The sequence below is a fragment of the Ochotona princeps genome, chromosome 12 (assembly GCF_030435755.1).
Source record: "Ochotona princeps isolate mOchPri1 chromosome 12, mOchPri1.hap1, whole genome shotgun sequence".
NCBI lineage: Eukaryota > Metazoa > Chordata > Mammalia > Lagomorpha > Ochotonidae > Ochotona > Ochotona princeps.
The window spans coordinates 29,251,021-29,274,263 of record NC_080843.1 but is presented as its reverse complement, the minus strand read 5'-3'; the positions used below and the strand labels follow the sequence as shown (position 1 = coordinate 29,274,263).

The 23,243-nt window shown below is 38.4% G+C and overlaps 1 protein-coding gene across 1 annotated transcript in view; it reads right to left on the bottom strand.

The window, feature by feature from the left end:
• The window catches only part of DACH1 (dachshund family transcription factor 1), a 384,212-nt gene extending 361,390 nt beyond the window's left edge, over window positions 1–22,822 (bottom strand). The window contains exon 1 of the mRNA XM_058670666.1: window positions 21,979–22,822. Coding sequence (XP_058526649.1) covers window positions 21,979–22,811 — 833 coding nt within the window. The 5' untranslated portion in view covers window positions 22,812–22,822. The remainder of the gene's footprint in view (window positions 1–21,978) is intronic.
• Between the last annotated feature and the right edge of the window lie 421 nt (window positions 22,823–23,243).

Below are 23,243 nucleotides of genomic sequence, written 5' to 3'. Positions count from 1 at the left end.
CACCTTCAGATGTGATCGAGCAAAACATCAGAAAAAATGCAGCAGTCCTCATCTAATGTCACCCTAAATTTAGTGACAAATGATACTCGTTTGGTCTTCGCACTCACACATGATTTTTTGCCATTAATTTTCATGAGATTTTAATGAAATGTAACAAAAAAGCCTAAGAAAAAAAAGAACTGTATTACCATTAGCCCCTTACCTTAACTCTACATCCCGGAAGAGGTGTTCCATTACTTCTCCTACATAATAATCAACTTAGTGAAAAACACATTCATATTTCCCACATGTAAGTGTGTTCTCAAAGATAAGTGAAGTAAGGACTTACTTACCCACCAGAAACATGCTGATATAGTAAACATATTCTTTATAAGGAATGTAGATACACAAAAAATACAAAAGTACATTCACTGCTGTCGAGAATAAATAATAATAATGAAAATCCAAAGACGTCAAGGGTAGTAGTAAACCATTCGGACAAAAAAGATGAATCCAAGGTGGATCATGGTTATGGGATGATGAAGCCAATTTCAAAGAACATTTTGTGACAAAAACAGACCCACTCCAAGATTTTCATGTTTATCTCAATTAAAAACTAGCAAGAAGCTTCTCTTCAAACCCACAAATCTATCTACAATGCATGTGCAGGAACAATTTTTCTTACAGCTTTAAAAAATAAATTACACTGGGGCTGACCAATCCAGTTCCCTGCTATTGTGCCTGTGAAAGCAGTGGAAGATGGTCCAAGTGTTCAGGTCCCGTCACTAACGTAAGCAGGATAAAGTTCCTTGCTCCTGATTGGACAGGCTTAGATTTGACTACTGAAGCTATCTTTATAGGAATCAGCAGCCAGAAAATTCTTTCTCCCACCCTTTGTCGCTCTTCTTCTCTGTAACTCTGCCTAATATTTTTTAAATTTATTTATTATTTTTATTGGAAAATCAGATTTACAGAAATAGAGATCTTCTGTCCACTGATTTACGCCCCAATGGCCAGAACTGAGCTGACCCAAAGCCAAGATATTCTGTGCCTCCAAGGTCCCAAAGCCTTGGCCCATCTTCAAATGCTTTTCCAGGCACAAGCAGGGAGCTGGATGGGAAGTGGAGCCGCCGGGATATGAACTGGAGCCCATATGGAATACTGTTGCATGCAAGGCAAGGACTTAAGCCAATAGGCTACCATGCCGGGCCCTTTCTAATAAATCTTTACCAAAAAAAAAAAAATCCAACATATATTTAGTGGGAATTTAAGATTTCAGTGATAAGACTGGCTTTCTCTGACATAGAATTGTGAAACAGATATGGAAGATGAATCAGAATCTGTCAAGAAATGGTTAAAATTATAATTAATAATAATCCAATCGTTCCTGTGCATTACTTTATAGTACCACACATTGGTAACAACTGATCCAAATGAATGGAATTGTTAATAACCTGAAACTGCAATTATTTTACATTTTACCTAATGAGCAAGCTATCACATTAATCTATATGGTTTCACATGTAGTGAGATTCCCTACATGACAATGAATTTCAGACGTTTTGAAATACACTGGAACAAGATTTAAGGAATAAAAACAAAAGAAGAGAATATATTTTATATTTAGAAGAACAATAGATCATTAAAGGGACAATGAGAGTTAATCTACAATGCTAATGGATATTAAATAATGTCACTTCTGTATTTTGCAGGAATAAATAAATTATACTGGCTTGCTCTACATTTTTATTGTAAAAGTGTTTCTAACAACGTTAGAACTATAAACAATGTTTTCTCCTAGAGCTAGTAAATTATTATTATGCATAATAATTAGCCTGGTTAAAAAAATTATTTCTTACACTTGAATTCACGACATATAGAACACACACTGAATAATTCTAATCATAATCTAGATTACAGTTACTGGTGAAGGATTATTTTGTATAGAACAATATAACAGGAAACATAAATTTTAGAATGAACTTCCAGGTGCATTGTACTAGATCTGTAACCTTGACAGATTAATTAACTTTTCTAATCCTCAATGCCTTTATCTATTAAAGCACTTAAAACTCGCTGCTTAAGGCTGCAACGGAGAGAAGCAACCACATGCCTAAAACATGATCATTCCCAGGAAATATGAAACACTAAAACTAGTAGCATGTAATTATCAAACCACAAGTGCATACACTGTCACTGTAGATTTGACCACTCAATTTCAATGTGTAGAAAGTTCAAAATGTGTGCATTTGTTGATTCTTAAAATGACAAATAAATCTCAATAATCACTGAAATAGAGACAAAACTTACCCCCCATAAATCATGCATGTATGAACATACATAAAGTTTAAATACCTGTGCTTAAATTACTGGAATATGTAATGCATTCAGGAATTACTAATATGGAATAACACAGCTAAGAAGTAATTTTAAACACGCTTTTGTTTACATATATACATATTTATTTCTATGGATGCTTTAATATCTTGGTGATGACAAAATGCTCCATAATTAATAGTCTCAGAAGAATATTTTAACATAATGCAATAATATGCAGACAAAGTCTCCACGAGGAAGTCAATTATGCTTGGAATGAGTGTCTATCATTTGCCAGAAAGCACATGGTGTAACTAAAATAGATGTAAGATAACATTTTAGAAAAAAATCCAAGGAAAACAGTTATTAATCATGAGAAATTAAATTCATTGAAGTTATAAAATGTATTCGTGAGTTTGAAAAATTGCCAGACCATCCTCTATTACTAAACATCCTTACGGCTACTTTCAAAACTCTTAGAAGCTGATGACAAATATTTCAGAATTTGCAATACAAAAAGGAGAATGGAACAAAAGAAATCCACCTGGATTTCTCCTCTGGTGAATTCTAGCAATGAGATGCTTTTGTAGACAAATGCCAAGGAGAAAATCAATCAGATCTAATTTCAACAGCCTACTAAATTTCACAGTATAACAAGGGAGAAGCAATGTGTATTATATAATTTGTAAAAATGTCAAGACATTGTAATAAATCTATGGACAAAAACAGAACAATAGTAGTCTGCTATGGGGAACAAATCATATTATATTGATAAGTTTACAAAGCATTTGAGAGACACCAAATTTTATATTAAGATGCTTGGACACCTCTCCTAAATTTATTTTCAAAACAACAGAGAATATTACAGAAAATAATCACTTTAGGTAATTTTGAGATGCTTTGTAGAGAATCATTCAGAAAATATTGAGGATTTAGCCATCATAGATTGCTGTAGCCAACTTAAGAGAGTTTTATCAAAGATTCAACATTGCCTAATTTCGATTCTTACATGACTTCCTGCTGTCACATAAAACTGCATGATAATTATTACAGTTGTTAAAGCCACTGTCCCCAATGAAATATTATTTTTCTTATATCTACTAAGATTATATTTTATCCTTACATTGCTTCTCAGATTTAACCATGCTAACCTATTATTCAAAATATCCTTCAAAGTCAAGGTTAAAAATATTGTAGTAAATGTTGTATGTATAAAGGACCTTACAGAATAAGGCACATGCCTTAAGTCACCACTTGGGATTCTGGAACGGTGCATCAAAGTGTATGGTTCAAGTTCTGACTACTGTACTTCTGACTTAGCTTCTGCTGATACTCGGCCTCGGAGGCAACAGATGATGGCTCAAGGACTCAGGTCCCAGTCCCTCAAATCAGAGACCTCCTGATTTGAAGTTCCTGACTCCCGGCTTCCACCTGGGCTAGCCTCTGCTGTCTCAGACATTTGGGGAGTAATCCAGCAGATAATTTTCCATCTTTCTGACTCTGTCTCTCTGTCCTTCAGGAAAAAAAAATGAGAATAAGCAATCTTTAAAGACTTTGTAAGTTTTTCATAATTATAGCTTTTCAATTGCCATGATTTACCTGGAATGTCCTTAGAAAGAAGAATAAAGTGTGACTGTCACAACCAAAATAGATTTGTCTTTAGGCTTTGTGAACTATTCTGGTTAAAGTAGTTTTAAAAATTCAACTGGGAATTCTAAACAGGTAACAACTCGTGAACAACACCTCACAATTTTGGAAACACTTTCAAATAACAATTATCACATTCCTGTCCTCACAACGATCTTTTGGAATAAACAGAAGTGATCTGCATTGTCCCCACTTTATGTTTGAGAATTTGGGTTGACTATTCTAGTATCGCTCATACTATTGCTATCTAGTATCGTTGACATAATTGGAACCTGAAACCCAGCACTCTGACACTTCCCAATGACTATGATACATTAGCAAATCACAGATCTACAACTCCTGTGACAATAAAATGCTTCCCTTTTGAAACTAATGAAAAAAAAATCCTTTGAAATAACATTTTTGTGGGTAGCAACTATTTAAAATACTTACTGCTGCTGCTTTAAAAACTCACATATAATGAGATTTAAATATTCTTCCTAACCTAACTTAGAGAACTAGAAGAGACAAAGATATTTCATTCGATAGTCACAACTATTTTAGATGTCAGAGCTACTATCTCTTTGCAATCTGAAAACATTCATTTCAACTTTGACAGCATGTAAGAGCCTTAATATTGTCAATTCCCATTCAGTGTATCATGGGTAAGAGATCCTGCCTTCAGAAGTCACTGGATCTGTTGGTCTTGGTAGAATCTTATTTTAAGACTCCACAGCACTGATTTATGCACAATTGATCTGATCACCCAGGCAGGCAATGTGATTTATTAGCTACGATAGCAAAAAAACCCTTTTTTCTCCTTTTTCATGCAGTAGTAACTCACCTCATTAGAAATGGAATCATTACAGGAAGCTACTACAAAATAAGAAGTTGAACTCACTGCTCTAACTCTCCATTTCCCCTAATGTATGGATCCTATCAAACACCAACAGAAGAGAACTCCTGTATATACATATGGAAGCCCCTATGTCAATACAGGAGTTAGAACTAGTTGGATTAGATTAAGGAGGATTCTGATATTGCTTCACTCCCTACATGTCTGAACAGAAAACTTCTTCATTTAACTTCATGAGAAGCTCATTCATTTGGTTCCTAAAACAGTTTTACTTCATTTAATCACAGCAAGACAAATGATTTATATTGGTTTGTGATTATGGGTTTTAACTAAATATAAGAGTAGCAAAGTGTGCAAAAATGGTTAGCAACTGGCAGTGTGCAGGTAGACTTGTGTACACATACACACACACACTTGGTACACTATCACTGTTGCACAATATTCAATTTTAAATAGCTCAAACAGGTTCATATATGGACAAAACATATTCTCTAATCTGCCTGGCATTCATATTTGTCATAACTTGTTGTAGGCTCTAAGGGGGTCTACTGTCTTTACCTGGTATAAATATTTCTTTTATCTTGGTATGGTCTATCCTCATGCCAGTTCTTATAAGCTAGTTCTCTGACTTTTGGGTATCAACTTAAGTTTTATTAACAACTAGGGGAAGGAATCTTACAGTTATTTTATGACCACTCCATGAGTTATTTCTACTTTACAACAGAATATTTCTCAAATGCCTCCTTGCCCTTCTACTCAGTCCACTCAACAAGAGAAATTTCAATTCCAATGGCCTGAGTTACATACATTCTTAAATTGATAGAAATTCCTCACATTACTGTGATTTCATGAGACACAAACTGTTACAGCTTTTCTCCATACAGCTTATCTGTCTTTAGAATAAATGCCATGCCACTTCCCTGTCAACCCCTACGCATCAGCATGAAGGCAACAAGTGATTACCAGTTTACTAAAGGGTTGACATATGTCGAATGATGATATATTACAAAAATGTGGAGGGATAATATGCTAGTTGATCACATTTGCTATATTACTTGTGAATAACTGAAAAAAAAATCCAAGTATACTTCTCCAGTTACACAATTTCTACCCAAAAATACACATGAATGCTTTTTTTTTCTGAAAATTTACCCCTTTAGAATTTTTAAATGAATGCAGCTTCTAAACTGAAGCTTCTTTCATTAACTTTGAAAAAACTAGGTAATTTGTGAAATACATGACTATTGTAGTAGGTCTAGTAGGAAATACAGAACCACTTGTCCTTATTATCAAATCAGCATTAGCCAAATGGCAATTAGCTTAGTTGTAGAATTATGATGTAAACAAATGTGTGTGTGCGTGTGCACGTGCACATCTGGTGTGATGTGTGTGACTGTATTTTCACTCTCATTTATTTGAGAGCTCAAATGCTTACTGAAAAGACCTAAAGTAAAAAACTCACAACATCTGAACCAAATAACTAAGAGGAAGTACATTGTGGTATCTGGAGCCTCACTCACTTAAGTCTTGTACTGTCCACTACTAAAACTATTTCTTCAATGTCCTTTAGTGAGATTAAGTAAAAGTGGCTTCATCTGATTTAGGGTTTTTATTTCAAAATTTTGCCTGGATTGCCATTTTGACAGTTACTTGCTTGCTAAGAAAGCTTAAACTTTATGTACATACAGATTTGAGTAAGATGCTCAAATTTCAGACTTCAGAGCACTTTCGGTCTTGGATTATTCAATTAGGAATGCTCACTTGATAACATCCATGCAAATATCCATAATCTGAAAAACAACAAAATCTGAAACACTTCTGGTTCTAAATATTTCAGATGAGGAAAACTCAACCTGTAATGTGATTTAAATTACAACTGACTTCATATTATATTAAATTATAATTGCTAAATAATGATTTATTATTAGTATCATTCCTTTAATTTCACCCATTAAATTAAAAAAAAATCGCTTGAGAAAGAAACAGACCGAACACAAGGAGATAGGGGTCTCCCATTCACTGACTCACTCCCCAAGTATCTGCAGAAAGCTGAGGCTAGGTTAAACAAAAGCTAGTACCCAAAACTCAATCTGAGTGTTCCACTTAATTTGTACTGACTCAACTGCTTGAGCTATCAACCTGCTGCCTCTAAGGATGCACAGAAGTAGAAATTTGGAATCAGAAGTGGAACCAGTCCCTGGAGCTGCTGCACAGTAGGTAAAGCTGCTGCATGCGATGGCAGCATCACATACAGGTACCAGTTCAAGACCCGGCTACTCCACTTTCTATCCAACTGCCTAATTATGGCATGGAAAAAATGCAAAAGATGACCCAAGAGTTGGGACCCCAGCCACACATGTGGGAGACCCAGCTGAAACTCCTGGATTCTGGCATCAGACTGGCCCAACCCTGTGAGAAATACAGCAGTGGACTGGAGATGTTCTTTCTCTCTCTCCCTCTCTCTTGCTCTCTTCTTCCCTCCATCTCTGTAAGTCTTTCAAACAGGAAGGAAGGAGAAGGGAAGAGAGGAGAGGAGATAAGAGAAAAGAAAAGAAGAGACGAGAAAAGAAATGAAAGGAAAAGAAAGGTATGCAGATAGCTGGGACTTGAACCCAAGCACTTTGATATGGGTTGTAGGCTTAATTTGGTGTAGCGTAATTGATGCATCAAACATCTCCCCTAGTCCATTCTTTAAAGGAAACTTTGCCTCTGTCAGTAGCGGTTTACAAAAATAGTTTCTTTCCCTTTAGATAACTGTATTTTCTTATCATCAGTTTTATAAATAGAATAAGACACTCCAGGGAGCATACTGAGGTACTATATAGTGGCTTTCTGGTTGTTGAAATCATTCACCCTTTGGACTCCTGAACCGCAAAGTACCCACAACTCAGTAAATCCTAATCTAGTACATGCTACCTCATGTCTTATTCTGTCACCACAGCCCTCACATCCTACCCTTCCAACAGCCAAACATCTCAGTGTTGATGAGCAAATTAACAACCGACATCATAGTCTATGCTATAGATTACATTAAAGATTTGTTGCTACCGTAAAGAACACAAGTTCATCTTTACTTTGGGACTACTTGGGATGCATATTTTAGGTTAGAGAACCAAAACGTCTTTCATATTGTCCTGTGCAATATGATTGTAAAATGGAAATACAGTGTCCTGATTCTCAGTGGGTTTCTGTGTTGGTTTAAGCAGTGAGTGTGCCATCTCTGCAGTTAAACCACACATTTACATGGGGAGGGTGCCACTGAGTAGGTTTCATCAGACATTCCTGGAAGCTGTCTGGCCAATAGGAGTAGTTTGAAACGGTTCCCTAATCACTGTTGAAATCACTGATAGTACTGTCTGTCCACACTATGACAGACAAAAGCTGAAATGTATTAAACATAGCAATCCATCATCCTGCAGATGGGAAGCAGGAGCCAGCCGAGTTGAGAGGTAGTGACTACCCGCTGCTTAACAAAGGCTGGAGTCCTGACACTTCAGTCCCTTCCTAACTCCACTACCACCCTTCCATCTAAGATGAATGAATGTAATCAATGAGGGAGAATGCCTGCTGAGGGCCTCTAATTCAAACACTGTTACATTTTAAGTGCTGCTTCTCCCCTGCCACCCTCATCCCCCCTCTCCTAGTCTGAACTGTTGCTTTAACAGTTTCTTTCAAATAGTAGTGATAGAGATTTAACTTACAAAACACCGTTGTTTCCTCTGAGTTTCTACCAACTCAGAAGAAGTTAAAAAAAGTTACCAAGTTAAGGACAACTTTACATTGTCTGAAGAAACTTACTTAGTAATGCTCTTGGAAGGACGGATTTTTTATTTTTAAATAAGCACCAAACAGCAATGAAATGTTATTTGCTAAAGTTCAATTCGTTTTGCATACTCATTTCTAATAAGGACATGTGAGCCACAAAATAGCCAAAGGGAGGGGAAAAAAGTACTCAACTGCTAACAGCACATTAACAAAGTATAAAAAGGAAAGACACTTTTCTTTGGATTTCAGCCTTGTCATTTCCAATTTTCTGCTCCTTGGACATGCTTGTATTCAAATTCTGGAACATCTATTCAGCATATCAATCCTAATTAGACAATCTGGGTCTGGAAAGGATGAGAGCTGGGTCATTTGCATAATTTAATCATAAATACTCAGTGATACATATTTCCAAATGCATTTGTACAATTATCTTTTCATCCTTGGGGCAATGGTATTAATATGATTAGGCAATATTTCTGGAAAAAACAGACAAGTATGCACTCTTTTTAACTGCAGCTTAGGGCGATATGAAAAATTAATTAATTTCTGAAGAAAATCAATTTCTCTACGTGACCACATTAGACACTGCTAAACCAAGACTCAGAAATCTCTCTCCATCACTACATTTTATCAAACCCTTCTAAACTCTGATTAGTATGTGAACAGTTTACTAGGAAAACTGATAATGTATCGAAGAGTATCTTAAACCTTAAAGAAATCCTTCTGCCTCCCTTCCTTTCTTAGGTATGCCACTCTGCTTTGCTTCACGCGCGCTGTTATTTAGCCAGTCAATGAGAGCAGTGCGCTTTTGGTGTGATTCATCTTGAGCGATCTTTTATTAACGTACATTAACCAATTTCAAGGACAACAGGATGAGGTTACTTCTGAAATGCTTTCTCAAGGAATGGATTTATACTCATTTAAAATAATCTGAATTCATATGAGACTGCTTATTATGAAAAAAATTAGATAACCTCAGTCACCTTAAAGAGTGCCATTGTCGTAAGAAAAACAAGGGAACACACTTAGCAGAGATCCAAGAACCCAGGTGGCTGATCCGATTTTTTAAAAAACGATTCTGCTTTGTATGTCAATTAGTACAAAGGAAAGAAATCACATTTGTGAGTTTAAATGAACTATTCTTTTCTTTTCAATCAAATGAAAAGTAGAAATTACTGCATGCAAATATTCAATATTCATTTAATTTGCATAAAGGTGCTTGAACAAATTTTTGATTCTAACAAGCTCATTTTTCATGCGTTTTGTCTTTCATCCTAATCTAGCATCTGTCATTCCTTTTTGAAGTTATTATCGGCCCAATTCCCTCTTGGACATGGTTGCTGGGTGACCGGTATCTTAGCACCCACTTTGACAGGAACAGATGTGAATCTGATCAAGAGATTTCCCAGGGGTACCTGAAATCACAAACAACTTTTGTGAAAAACAAACAGCATTCCTGTCATGGGCCCTTATTTAATCCACTCTCCAAAAGAAAGAGCAAAGGAAAAAAAAAGTTTACTCCAGATCTTTTAATTCTATTTCCTAAACCTGGAATAAAATACCTTAAAACTAATTGTACCTCACACTGTTGAATAGGGAGAATTCAATCTAAACATTTTCTGCTCCAGAATCCTTGGTTTGTTCTGTTGGTTTCTAGATCTTTAAAGGTAAATTTCAAAGTCCAGTGTTTCTGCTTCATGTGCAATTTCATTAGACTTTCCACAGAACAAGAGGATTAGTAGGAAGATAATTTTGATGATAAGGATATATTTGAAGATATAAATTAGTTTGGTGTCTAAAGACTTCCTATATTCATTATGTAGAATTACTTGATTAAGAATTAATCCACTTTAGAGAGTTACCTAAAAAAAATAACAGTTTTATTTCTCCATTCATGGATTTTTATAGCAAGATATTTTTTTTGCATGTTTCTTTTCCCAGTTCATATGGTGCGACCCATCAATCACTATTGGAAATAGAGCCACAAAGTGCCACAGAAAGACAAAGAGGTCACAGGAACTTCATATCATCACCACTACAGCAGTTCAGCTTTTTCTGAAATAGGTTCTTTTGAAAACTAGCAAAATGACCTCATAATCTACCCACATTGCCTGAAGCAATCATGAGGCTACATCATCACAAAACTAATGGCAACAAACTGTAAAAGTTAAATAAAAACATAGCTATGTGCTGGTATTTTATAAACACAGCATCAGAATAATATCAGAAAACATCCAAATAACTGATTCAATGTTTCCAGCTTGCCTCAGATGCTTAGCGTCAAGGTGAAAAGCACTTTGCTGCACAACAACCACTGAAGAAAAATTACAGAATACTTGCTTGAAACCCCAAAACCTTTCCCCTTGGTAATCATGACTTACGACAGTAAGGAAAGTGCTAAAACCTCCATGGGAAAGGTCATTCTTCTTTCCTACTCCAAGAATAGATGTATAATTACTCTTACTGGAAATTTTTATGTTTGTTTCTTCTAAGAAAATACCCATTAGTTACTTACTTGTATTAAAAGAGAATAAGTGAAGATCATTGACATTCTTTTTAAATTCTAGTTTGAAAAAGAATTCCCTTGCTCCAGCTTCAAAATCCAATGTTTGAATTACTTAGCTGTCACAATTGTAGTGCTATGTGTATGTGTTGCTTTACCATCTACAAATTGTTTCTACGTATATAAAGATTGAGAGTTTGTCATGCTATTTATGGAAGCAGGTCCTCATTTGGTCTAATGGTAGTCATTTATTACTGTCAGTTATAACCAAAGAGATATTATGACTTAATTCATTATATCAGTTATCATTTGTATATATATATACATACATATATGTGTATGCATATATTTATATATGGAGTAATGTATACTCAAAAGTTCATGGGAAAGGTTTTTAAGAAAGAACTATAGATGGCTCTTCAAAAAATGTTTAAATGTTTGTTCATTCCACTGATACTAATTTTTTGAAGTATCCTCATATATGGTATAGCATTTTGATATTCCAGAGTTAAGCAACCTTTTATACACTGAAATTGCTCCTTACTTGGAAAAGATGGCTAACTTTAGTTTTTCAAGTTAAGGCATATTCCCACATAACTACAGTGAATCCAATTTTTATGGATCCAGTTATCAATGATATCTGAATTTATTGCCTTCGTTGGTCCAACTAAAAACAAATACAGTCACATAAAATATGACTTTAAGAAAAATTATATATATTCATACCAAACTACTTGTTCTGAAATGTCACACAAGGAAAAATTCCCTACAAGTTTCTCTCCGCCTTGGGATAACTCGTTCGTGTAGAGAAATTAATTTTCAAAAGCACAAAATAAACGTTTTTCATGTCCAAGTCAGTAAAATTTTTTATATTCCTTACATTGGTATTTATGTAATAAATATTTTAGCACAACAAAACTTACATACCTGCAAAATTTTAATGCGCTTTGGCTTAACTCTGAAACATCACTGATGAATAATAGTAGTTTTAAATCACTAAGAATATCAAGTTACTAAATATGGTAGCCAAACAGGTGTTAACGGAAAGAAAAAATCAAATTTGATCCAGAAGGCTCCAATATTAAGCTTTGAATTGCTATCAGTTCGTTCCTCTCCCATGGGATAACTTGTATAAATGTAATTCTATGGTTTCATAAAAGCAGGTCAAGTTTCTATCCCTGGGGGTCTTTTGGCAATTTGAAGCATGGAAGCACTGTTCCTGGCTACAAGTTCAAATCTGCATGTATTGTCAATGGTGTGAAGAAAGAGATCAGTGAACAGCAGGCACATCTTCATCTATGATGATAATACACATGTGTCCGAACAGTCTTAGAAAGTAAGAAGAGCTCACCAGTCAGAGCCTCTAAGTCATAAAATATCTTGGGACCATTTCTACCTCCACAGTTTTCACTCAAAATACATGATTACTCAAAATACCAGATAACTCAAAGAAATAATATTAATGTGATAGTGGGAAATGAAGATACATTGCATGATGAATCTCTACTTTCGAATAAAAAGAGGACTCCCAAAGACAATGTTAAATACACCTTGTCAATTTGGTACTAGATTTTCTACCATTGCCTGTGCCTACACTGCCATGGCACACTTAAATTACACTGTGTTAAACTTGCACTGTTTTAATGGACTGTACTACTGCAATAGTATGCGGGGAAATGGTGGGAGGGAAACAGGGAAGGCGAGAAGGGGAGGTGGAGAGAGGATTCCATATACCTACAAAACCACATCATGGAAAATGATCGCAATAGAAGATAAAATTTTTAAAATGTGTTTTTTCATTAAATGAAAAAATGAACTTCTCACCAAATGCTTATTTCAAGGCTTACTGACTTTATGCACTTTTTTATTTCTCAACTTTAGGTGTGTCAGAAAGTTTTAGTCATCATTTTATAAGCTTCTTTCTACTCTACCACACACAAAAATATACTATGCATGCATGTACTTTTACAGGTGATGTAAGGGCTTGGAAAATACCATGGAATGATTGAGAAAGTAATTGATTTCAATTTAACTGGACCTTTACCAGGTGTTTTCAAAGACAATTATGGTCCACTGCAAGAAACGGTAATACACATCTCTTTATGTAGACTTGAAGATTAACCCATTGACCTCATTCCTAACTCATCTCCCTGATGGCAAAGCTTTTAGATGAACAGTCATCTTATATTTTTAGGTTATGAAATTGTTTTCATATCATTCATCCACTGATTCAAAATGATACGCTTACTCTAAGTAAGAAATAAAACAATGAAATTGAAGCAAGGGGATCAAGCACAGTTAGTGTTATTCAGTAAGGTAGAGATACTACCAGCTAGTGGTTAATATACATTTCAAATAGAATAATTTTCATATATATACTTCTAGCACAGAATTTAAAATGTTAGTTATCATTACAATAAAAAAATAATAAAGCTAATCCAACTTTTCACTGTTCTAATTACTATAAAAAACCATATATTATTTTACAGTTTTGAACATTTAAGTATAAATTCTATTCCAAACTAAATTTTGGCTTTCATTCCTACTGTCACTTAGTAATTAGTAAAATGTGATCTTTAATATGCTATTTTCTGATTCTGTGCATTACAAAAAAGCAAAACTAAAGCCAGCATTATTGCTAAATCATTTGTTCTACAACACTGTGTCCTAAGGGGTTGCATGTATGTGTGTCTATGAACATACACACACATGATCTTCTGTTATGACCTATAAAACATCTATAGTATAAATGGTCTGATTTTAGTATAAATGAAAACTTCAAGCAGCAAACTCTGAAGTACTGATATAAATTCTGCACTTGTTGCCCATGCAAGGATACCTTATAAAATCTGGCACTGCTGACTGGAAAATTAGAAATATTCTAAGGTGTTCCTTTTAAAATCCAAAGGCACCACTAAACTAGATGGTATCTAATTCAAAAAATAAACATCATTTCCAGCAATAAATATAACAAAATTGATAGATTTTTAAAAATATAAGTTAAAAATTAATATTGAGATGGACCAGCATATTTAGCAGAACTGGGATGAATTTAGAAACATATCTATGGCTTTATATGTTGATATGCAAACAAAATAATTTAAGAGAACAAATAACGTGGTAAACAAATAATGTGGTAAACAAATAATCTGACTACCAGTGAGCATAATAAAGCACTTCTTGATTAACACAGAGATGCACTTTATTGCCCTTTCTAAAGACAAACATCAGGCCTTAAATTGCGCTAACAATTGTATACTGCAAATGCTTCTGCACACTTCCATCAAATAATTCCCTTTCAATTAGTACACTTTCTTACCTATAACAAACTTTATTTTGAAACTGAAAATTAAAAGTTTGTTTACCAGTGATGACCGAAAGTCTAATCTAATTATAAAATCGTAAAAATCCAAACACAATTTGACATTGTGAATTTTTGATACTTTGTTTATCTGTCCATTTCCTTACACCAAGGAAGGAAAACATCCTTTAATTATTCAGTGTGTCTACTCAAAATGAATACACTACATTCTTTCAAACATCTGCTTTATAAAATCATACTTTAAAAGTATATTCAATATTTGTCAAACATATATGTCATCTGAAAATCTATAAGATTTTTAAAGATTTGCATACAGTCAGATTAAGCAACATTTATATCTTTCAAATCACAGAAAATATAGTTACCATGTTGCACAACAGAGCTCTGGAACTTACGCCTTTCATCCTACTAAATTTTTGAGGTCTTTAACCAGTATCTCCCAAGCCTCGGATAGTCACTAGTCCATTCTCTGCTTCTATGAGTTCAACTGTTTTTAAATCCCACCTATAACTAACAAGGTTTAATATGTGCTTTACTATGCCTGGCTTAATTCATTTAGACTTCCTCCTGGAAATGTGTAACACATTCTAGTTATTATACATTGCCTTTACAGTAATATTATTGTAGCTTCTTCAGTTAAACATTATATCTCCTTCTTTCTCTGTCTCTTCCAAAACTTCTTTTAAAAGAAACTATTAATGTGTTCCCTTGTAATTACAGCACTTTAAAATACTCACAACAAAAAAATAAATACTGACAGAATGAGTGCTCCCATTTAATGTTATCTTCAGCAACTTCTAATCAGGTTGCATACATTAAAATGTGCAGAGGAATCTCAGAAATTCTGAATCAATTCCAAAACAATTTGGATGAGAAAGCAACAGGGCCTCATCTGTAATAAACTTTAGCCATTGGCAAATCCAGTACTTAATTTAGAAAACTAAAAATATGAATACTTAATGGGGAAATCAAAGTGGTTTTACAAAAGAAATCCATGCCAGAATACAGCACGGAATACAAATGTTTCCAGTTCAAGGTGTTTGACTTTGGATCAAGTAGTGATTTGGGTTACTATCTCAATGTGTTTTGCACTTTCTCCATCAGATTTGAAACACAATTTTAAAAATTGAAATTCATGTACTGATAAGAACTAATTAGAATGCCACATTCATTTAAATAATATGCTTTCACTGAATATCTAAGTGATAAAAACTTGGTTGAAAATTTTGTAAATTGTTATCTACACATTTGTACATAATGTAAATCATTGACTGCCTGCAACTAGCAGCAATACATTCAACAGTTCTGTGGAAACCCTAAGTGAGTGAGTGCATTAAAAGAGAGTGAACCACAGTTGACCAAAGGAGAACTCCTTACAAGACCATATATATAAATATCTTATCATTCAAGTTTATTTTCTAAGGCAATAATTTGGTAAACTAGATAAATCATTCTAATAAAGTTATTCCTGTGTTTGACAAATGCTAAAAAACAAGTATCAATTAAGGGATATTTTGGAAAAACAGCTACAATCGCTTAAAATTACACTGATGGAAAAATATTTTCACAAGTGGAAAAGGAGTAAAGGCATCTAAGCATGAGGTTTGTCCGGTGCCTCTGGGGTGCGTGAAAACAGGGAGCTGTGCAGACCAGAACCTTGCCTTTTCTATTCACCCAAGGTCTTTTATTAGGTGGGCTTTGAACTCAAGGTTTCCTTCCTTAAAAATTAATTATTGGACATAACAATTGCAATAGAGAAAGGTCTTAATCCAGTTGCAAAGCCTGAAAATATAAATGTAGTCTTAGCCAGAAAAGGTAAAACGCAACATTTAAAGAGTTAATATTCGTGCATATGTACATATTCACATATTCACAAACACGCATACATGAGGGGCCTTCAAAAGGGTTATGGCAGAAGGAGTTGGAAAGAAGCTTCTTGTGGTGCAAACACATTTTAAATCCATACAGAATTTTTTTTCATAAAGTGCTGTCAACCCAACGTTGATGACCCCTCACATGTATGTAGAATTGACCAATCACTGTCATCACCTCACCTAAGAAAATGGCACATGCTAACTTCATTTTATTTTTAATAACAGTTCAAACAGAAAATGATAAAAATTTGTTAATCACACTTAAAAATACCTAATTTTTGCATTTCCTGTCCTTTCAAGGGCATGTAATATGTTGTATCATTTTGGTGAACAATTTGAAAATGAAATCCTTGAAGCAAGAATTACAAGGTTGAACTTTTTTGAAGAAGTAACAAAAACCTTACACGCAGATTGTTCACAGGAAGCTGAAACACTCACCTGTAACTATTCAGAAAGCCTCCTTCAAGCTGATTTCTTCAGACAAGGAATCAAGGGGAGACAGTTTACAACCTGTGAGAGTTTCATCTCCTAGGATATTCTGCCATCCTAGTGCTCTATGTTGCTAACACAATGAAATCTAAATGACTATCTTACTTGCTTGAGAAAGACATTGTATGTACAGGATAGTAAAATAACTTGGAAAAAAATGAAATACGGCGAATTGACAGTCACAGCACAAATAATTATTAAAATAACAACTTGATTACACTTTGAGCAAATGAAAAATGCTGCTTACACGCCCAAACAAAACATCAAATGAGAAACCAGGAAACATGTTATGCCGTCATATGCTGGTGAATCTCAGGTAGGTAAAGAGTCAAAGAGAGGAGTGATTTATGCTCAGATCCTGCCAAGACTTTAATCAATATTGAATGTCACATCTCAGGGAGCTGGGGAAATAGTAAAGGAAAAAAGAGGGTGGCTAATATTTGTCTCAGCAATTATTTACAACTTTGGCAAAATGTAATAGATCAAATAAGAAGTAACAGCAATTTTTATTTAATAAAGATTTTTCAATTCTGTGTGAAATATCAACAAATAGTGTGTAAAAAACTACAGGGGATTAAAAAAAACTTGTCTTGGAGCTTCTTTCATATTTGAAATTTCTCAGGATAAATGCCATTTGTAAAAATCAAAATTTTTGCCTTGAGCAATCACTTGTAAATTGCAGATTTCAAAAAGTAAAGTATTTACATAACCATATGCACTTTTGACAATTAAAAATGATGATATTATTGGAGATACACTGCCAGAAAAAAAAACTATAGGTTTCAAAAATATCATCCTAGTAACTCAAAATGTGTGTTCTGTAATGTAACTAAACCAGATAAGGTAAACGCTAGGTTAGAATATTTAGTTAATAAACAGCAACTTGCTAACATTTTAAGTATACAGAATAAGCTGTGGAATCAAATGAACTCTCATATTTAATGCCTTAGTCTTCTAATTACGCCACATTCTTTTTGAAATGTTATAAAATGAGACATTAGACTTTATAGGAACCATTAATCTACTGTAATACAAAAACTTCAAAAGCAAAGCCTCTCTTCATTTGAAGTAATTCTTCCATTTCTCTGTTCCAAGTCCATAATTATCTGTTAGAAATAAGTGAATCTGTGTTTCTGTTGAAACTTTCTGTATCAGTGCATAAGTCCGTGCCTTTGAAAAGCAAGCTACAAGGGAAATGCTAAATAAATGAAGACTGCTTCGGCCTCCAATCTTTATTAAAAGTCCTCACAAAAAAGATAATATTTTTGCACATCTTATTGAAATATAAAATACACTCATATATTCCGACTGAAAGATAAAAGGCTTGGAGCATCTATCAATTATCTGCCATAGATGATAGTGACTTTTAAGACAAAAGACTACTGTGCGTGAATATCTGTATGTGCATTTTAAATACCTGATAGAATCAACTGGGATCCAGTCAAATTTTTAAAAATCTCAATTTTAAGGCTACAGAGGATCTAAATCACTATCAGTTTTCAAAGATATAAAATCATCTTCTGACAAAAAAAATGTATAAATAACCTAAGAGAACAGGGTCACTTTTTATTAACTGAATTCACAGAAAAGTGAATCCTAATCCAAACCTACAAACAATCAATTGACTCAAAAACTGAGACTTGATCACTTACGTAATTACTTTTTTCATTGGTATTTAATGGTTAGCAGTTAATTAACTGACCTCTGTTGCAACAGCCCAGTTGATACAACTAATGCTTAGTTTTTTGAAAAAAAAATTAATAATACTTGGAGGAAGCTGGTGAAGGTCAGATTTTACCCTTTGACAACTCTTAAACATATTTCTTTACATTTTCTTTCATGTTTTGAGACCTCTATTTTACAGCGTTAATATCTAGTTGATAATCTCATTTTCATCTCCTTGTGGTCATGACAGATGGCTTCAACATTTACGCTAGTTTTCATAGATAGCATACTAATGCAATAGCCCCAAGCAAATTAAATTCACTCTAAGGTTCCTACTAACTTACTGAGCCACTTTGAGCAAGTTTATGAATCTTTCTTTAGCATCACTTTGATTTCTTGGATTTCCTGGTATCTAGGAGAAATAGTTATATATCTGTTCTATGAAAACAGAGTGCTAAGATGTGATTCTCCCCCCCACACACACACAGTCTTTCACACACACACACACACATACACAGTCTCTCTCTCTCTCTCTCTCACACACACACACACACACATACACACACACACAGTTACTGTCCCCACAGGCCAGTTGCCTTCCTGTATAGTTCTTCTTATATTATGTATATATTATTCCCCTGTTGTTTTAGAAGGAAAGGCCCGAGTGAAGGAAATGAATATATCTAGATACATGATAAAAAATTTTAAAACCACTGACATAAACTAGTCTAGCATACCAAAAAAAAGTCATTTTAGTTTTAGTAAATTCAGGAAGCAAATACTTGTATCATTTTTTTCGAGTAAAGAATTAAACAGCAATATTTGTAATGATCTTGAGAATAATAATACGCAACAATACAAACAGTATTAGGTGGGGGAGAATTCATTACCAAGCCTGTATTTCCTCAGTCTGTTGCAGTTAGGCAAACCTAGGTGTGCATCTGCAACTACACATCCCTGTTAAGAGCGACGCCCTTGGTAGACACTTAGCTTTGCCCAAGTTGTGTAGTTGAAATATGATCAAAATGACTTCGAGTATCAACAACCTGTCAATATTTAGCAGAAATGCAACCTAGAATTAGGATTTTAGAACAACACATAAAACTGCAGAGTGTTGAGGCCGAGTAATTGAAACACACAGAAGTGAGCAGACAGTACTGAAAGGATAAACAGTTTCGAAGGATTTAACTTCTCTTGGTTCTACAAGACTCAAAACCTATGTTAACCTGATAACGTGGGAGGAAACTTTCAAAAGTATTAAAATAACTTCCAAGTATATTTTCCAGCCATCTGACAAATGTAGGCTTCAAAGTGTAGGGGAAACTTGAGTGCAAAATGAAAATCAAGTCTTACATTACTTAGACTGCAATTAGTGTGAGATTTTTTTTCAACAACTGTGTGTGTGTGTGTGTGTGTGTAAAACAGCCACTGATTTTGTACAGCAGTGTGTGCTGTAACAAACACACAAAGAGGATTCCGAGTTCAGTGGATGTTCCAGTACTTCAAAGAACCACATTGGCAAAGCATTTCACTAATTTACGGGATCAGCAGACTGTTTTACAAGAATCCCATCTGGGCTGACTTCAAATTCCACGTAACCTTCATTCTTCATAACAACTCCGGAACACTTTTCCTGTCCTGATTCAAGTGTTTCAACAATAGATTTGGGGCAAATATCTTAATCTGGACAAGCAAGGACTCCAAATGATGTTTGGTGACCTTGGTCCTGCCAATCCATCTCTGCTGCCACCTGTCCCTTCACTTGGACACGCACGCATGCATGTACACACAAATACGGGTACACACACACTCAGCATTCATTCCAAAACAGTCCAAAAGAAGGTTCAAACTAAAAAAAAAAAAAAAAAGAATGTCAGGCACACCTGATGTGCCACGGAAACGATGGCCAATAAACTCGAAACAGAAATTCTGGCAAAGTCAAGATAGGACACTTGCTGGTTTAGAATTCCAGTTCTTTTCTTTTTAAAGCCTTCTCCACTACTGAAGAGAAGTCGCTTTGCAAGCAAAACTTAACCAGTGCCCTCTCTCTTCCGGGGTCCTGGTCTGGTCCTTCGCCTCCTTCCATCCCACCTTAGGTCCTCTAGCTTCACCGGGAACTCTTCTTTCTGCCTGGTACTTGGAGGGTACCAAAGTTGCTGCGCAAATTTTGCGCCGAGTTCCCACGTGTCTATTCCAGGTCCCCAACTTTGCCTTGGCTTTCTCTCTACAATCAACTTTCTCTCCCGCCCACCACCCCGCCCTTCTCAGCTTCGAATGGTAGGACAAAGGGGAACCCTATAAGGGGGTGAAAAGGCCGTTTCGACCCCGAAACAAGTTGCCCCTCTCCCGCCCCCTCTCGGTAGATCCGCCCCCGACGAGCATTCATTTGCATAAAACCGGCCGGGCTGGGCGCCGGCCTGGCCCCCTCCCTGCGCGCGGGGCAGGGACTGGGGGAGCCGCAGCACCGAGAACTCGGGCCCGCAGAGCATCCTAGTGCGAAGCGTGCACCTGCCCGTGTGAGCCACTAACCTTTAGAAAAAAGAAAAGAATGAACTGAAAACGTACGCAAAAGCGCGCGCGCACACATACACACACACACTTTGGAGAGAAAGAGGGAAAAGGAGAGTGCGCGAGCCCAGCGGTCTTCCTCCTTGAGAAACTCAACTTCCAAGTCTCCTGCACTTCAGCATCTGTCCCCACAGAAGAGAAACCTGCGGGTGCCCTCGCATCTCTCCGGGGCAAACGCAGCCCTTTTCTTTGCCCACGCACCACCACTCGCGGACACACGCACACATGTGCGCGCCCCCCCCCCACATACACACACACACACACACACAGAAACACACACCCCTCTCCCCTCGGCGGGCTTCTCTCCTGGCTTGGGGCACAACTCTCGGCGGGTCCCCGGGATTGCCCTCGGGGCCTCTGGGCCACGAGGTCACCTCCCTCCTGACCTCGAAGTGCCCTACCTCATCACTGGCCCACCCCTCCCCCCACGCCCGGCTTTCCCGAGGGCCTTCAAGCCCAGCGTTTCCCCATCCCCGAACCCTAGGACACAGGGTCACGAGCTTCTCCAGCTCGCGGGACGCCCCCTGGGAGCCCGGCGGAGCAAGTCCCTTAGGTGCCGGGAGCTTGGCCACGGAGCACCGGTCTATAGACTCGCAGCCTCAGGCAGCAGCGTTGTGGGAGTCTGAAGTAGTGGTGGGGGGGTGGGGACCCTACACCCCAGACACCGGCGCGTCCCGGGAAAGGGGCCATCGCTCCTGCAAAGGCGACGTCCTGATCCTTCCCGCCCACTTTGCCCTCAGGGTTGGGGTCCCGGCGTCTCAAGGAAGCTAAGCCCCGGCCCTCGGGTCGAGCTTAGAGTGCTGACCGTCGGAAAAACGAGAGCGAGGCAACTTGTCAGAGGGTTCGGGTGCGGCGGGCGAGCCCTGAGCAGGGGAGCAGAGGCCCGCGCTCGGCGGGGCGCGCGGCTCGCGGGCGCGCGGGGCGGGCAGCGCCGGGAAGGGAGCGCGAGGGAAGAGCGAGCAGGCTGCTGGTGGGAAGGGGCCGCGGGCCGCAGGGAGCCACCCCCGCTCCTTACCTGGCGTTCGTGCAGTCATTGTAGAGGGTCTCGAAGTCCTTCCTGGAGATGAGTTTGCAGCGGTTCACTCCGGGTTGGATGGCGCCCAGTCCCCTCAGGATGCGAACCTGTTCCACATTGCACACTACCGGCGTGATCTCCAACCGCTTCAGCTTGGTGTAGACCGTGTGCAAGCCCCCCACCAAGTGCTTCAGGAACAGGTCGAAAGCCTGGGGCAGGCAGATCAGCTCGCAGCCCTCCACCGTGAAGGAAGCCACTTTGGCCCCCCTCAGATCCACCATTTTGCACTCATTATTCTGGGGGGTGTTTTCCACTGGGGACGGGGTTGAGTACACGGGTTTTCCGGGGAGGGGGCCGCAGCTGCTACTACTACTGCTACTGCTGCTGCTGCTACTGCTGCTGCTGCTGCTGCTACTGCTGCTGCCTCCGCCGCCGCTGCCGCCGCCGCCGCCGCTGCCGGTGCTCGCGTTGATGGGGGTGCTGGAGGCGCCGCCGCTGCCGCTGCCGCCGGCGCCCGCGGCCGCCAGGCTGGGGTTGCAGTTGCCGCCGCCGCCGGTGCCGCCGCTGCCGCCTCCGCTGCCGCCGCCGCCGCCGCCGCCTGAGGTGACTGTGGCCGCCACCGCCGCCGCGGCCGCCGCCGCCACCGCAGAAGCGATGGGCTCCGGCCGGAACAGAGTTGGCCCCGAGGACGCCGGGGGTCCGATGGAGGGAGCCGGAGACGAAGTCGCCGAGGAGGTGGAGGTGGTGGTGCCGGAGGAGGAAGCCGACGTGGAGATAGGGGGCTGAGGGGGGACCAGTTGGGTCGGAGGGATCAAAGCCGCCGGCACTGCCATGGTCACATATACGGGGGGAAAAGGGAAAGAGGAGAAGCGAATGAGGGGGAAAAGTTGCCACACAGCCCCGGGAGGGGGGGAAAGGGAGACGAGCGGGAGCCCGAGCGAAGGGGTGTGCGGTGGGAGGGTGGGCAGGGGTGGGGAGGGGTGGCGGGCAGCGACCCCTGCAACTCCGGGAGAGCCGGCGAGGGAGAGCGAGGGCGAGACGGGGGAAGGAGAGAGCGCGAGCGGCGCTCCGCCGAGAGGCGCACCAAAGTGTCCCGCGAGTCGGACGGCGAGCGCTCTCCGGGGGCCGGGGCGAGGGGGTGGGGGAGGCCGGGCGGGGGCGGGGAGGCCCGGCTGCCGAGGTGCGGGTCCCGCTCTAGCACAGAGCTGAGGGTGAAGGTGAAAAGGAGGAGGACTGAGGGACTCGGGTTCTCCCCGGCAAGTACA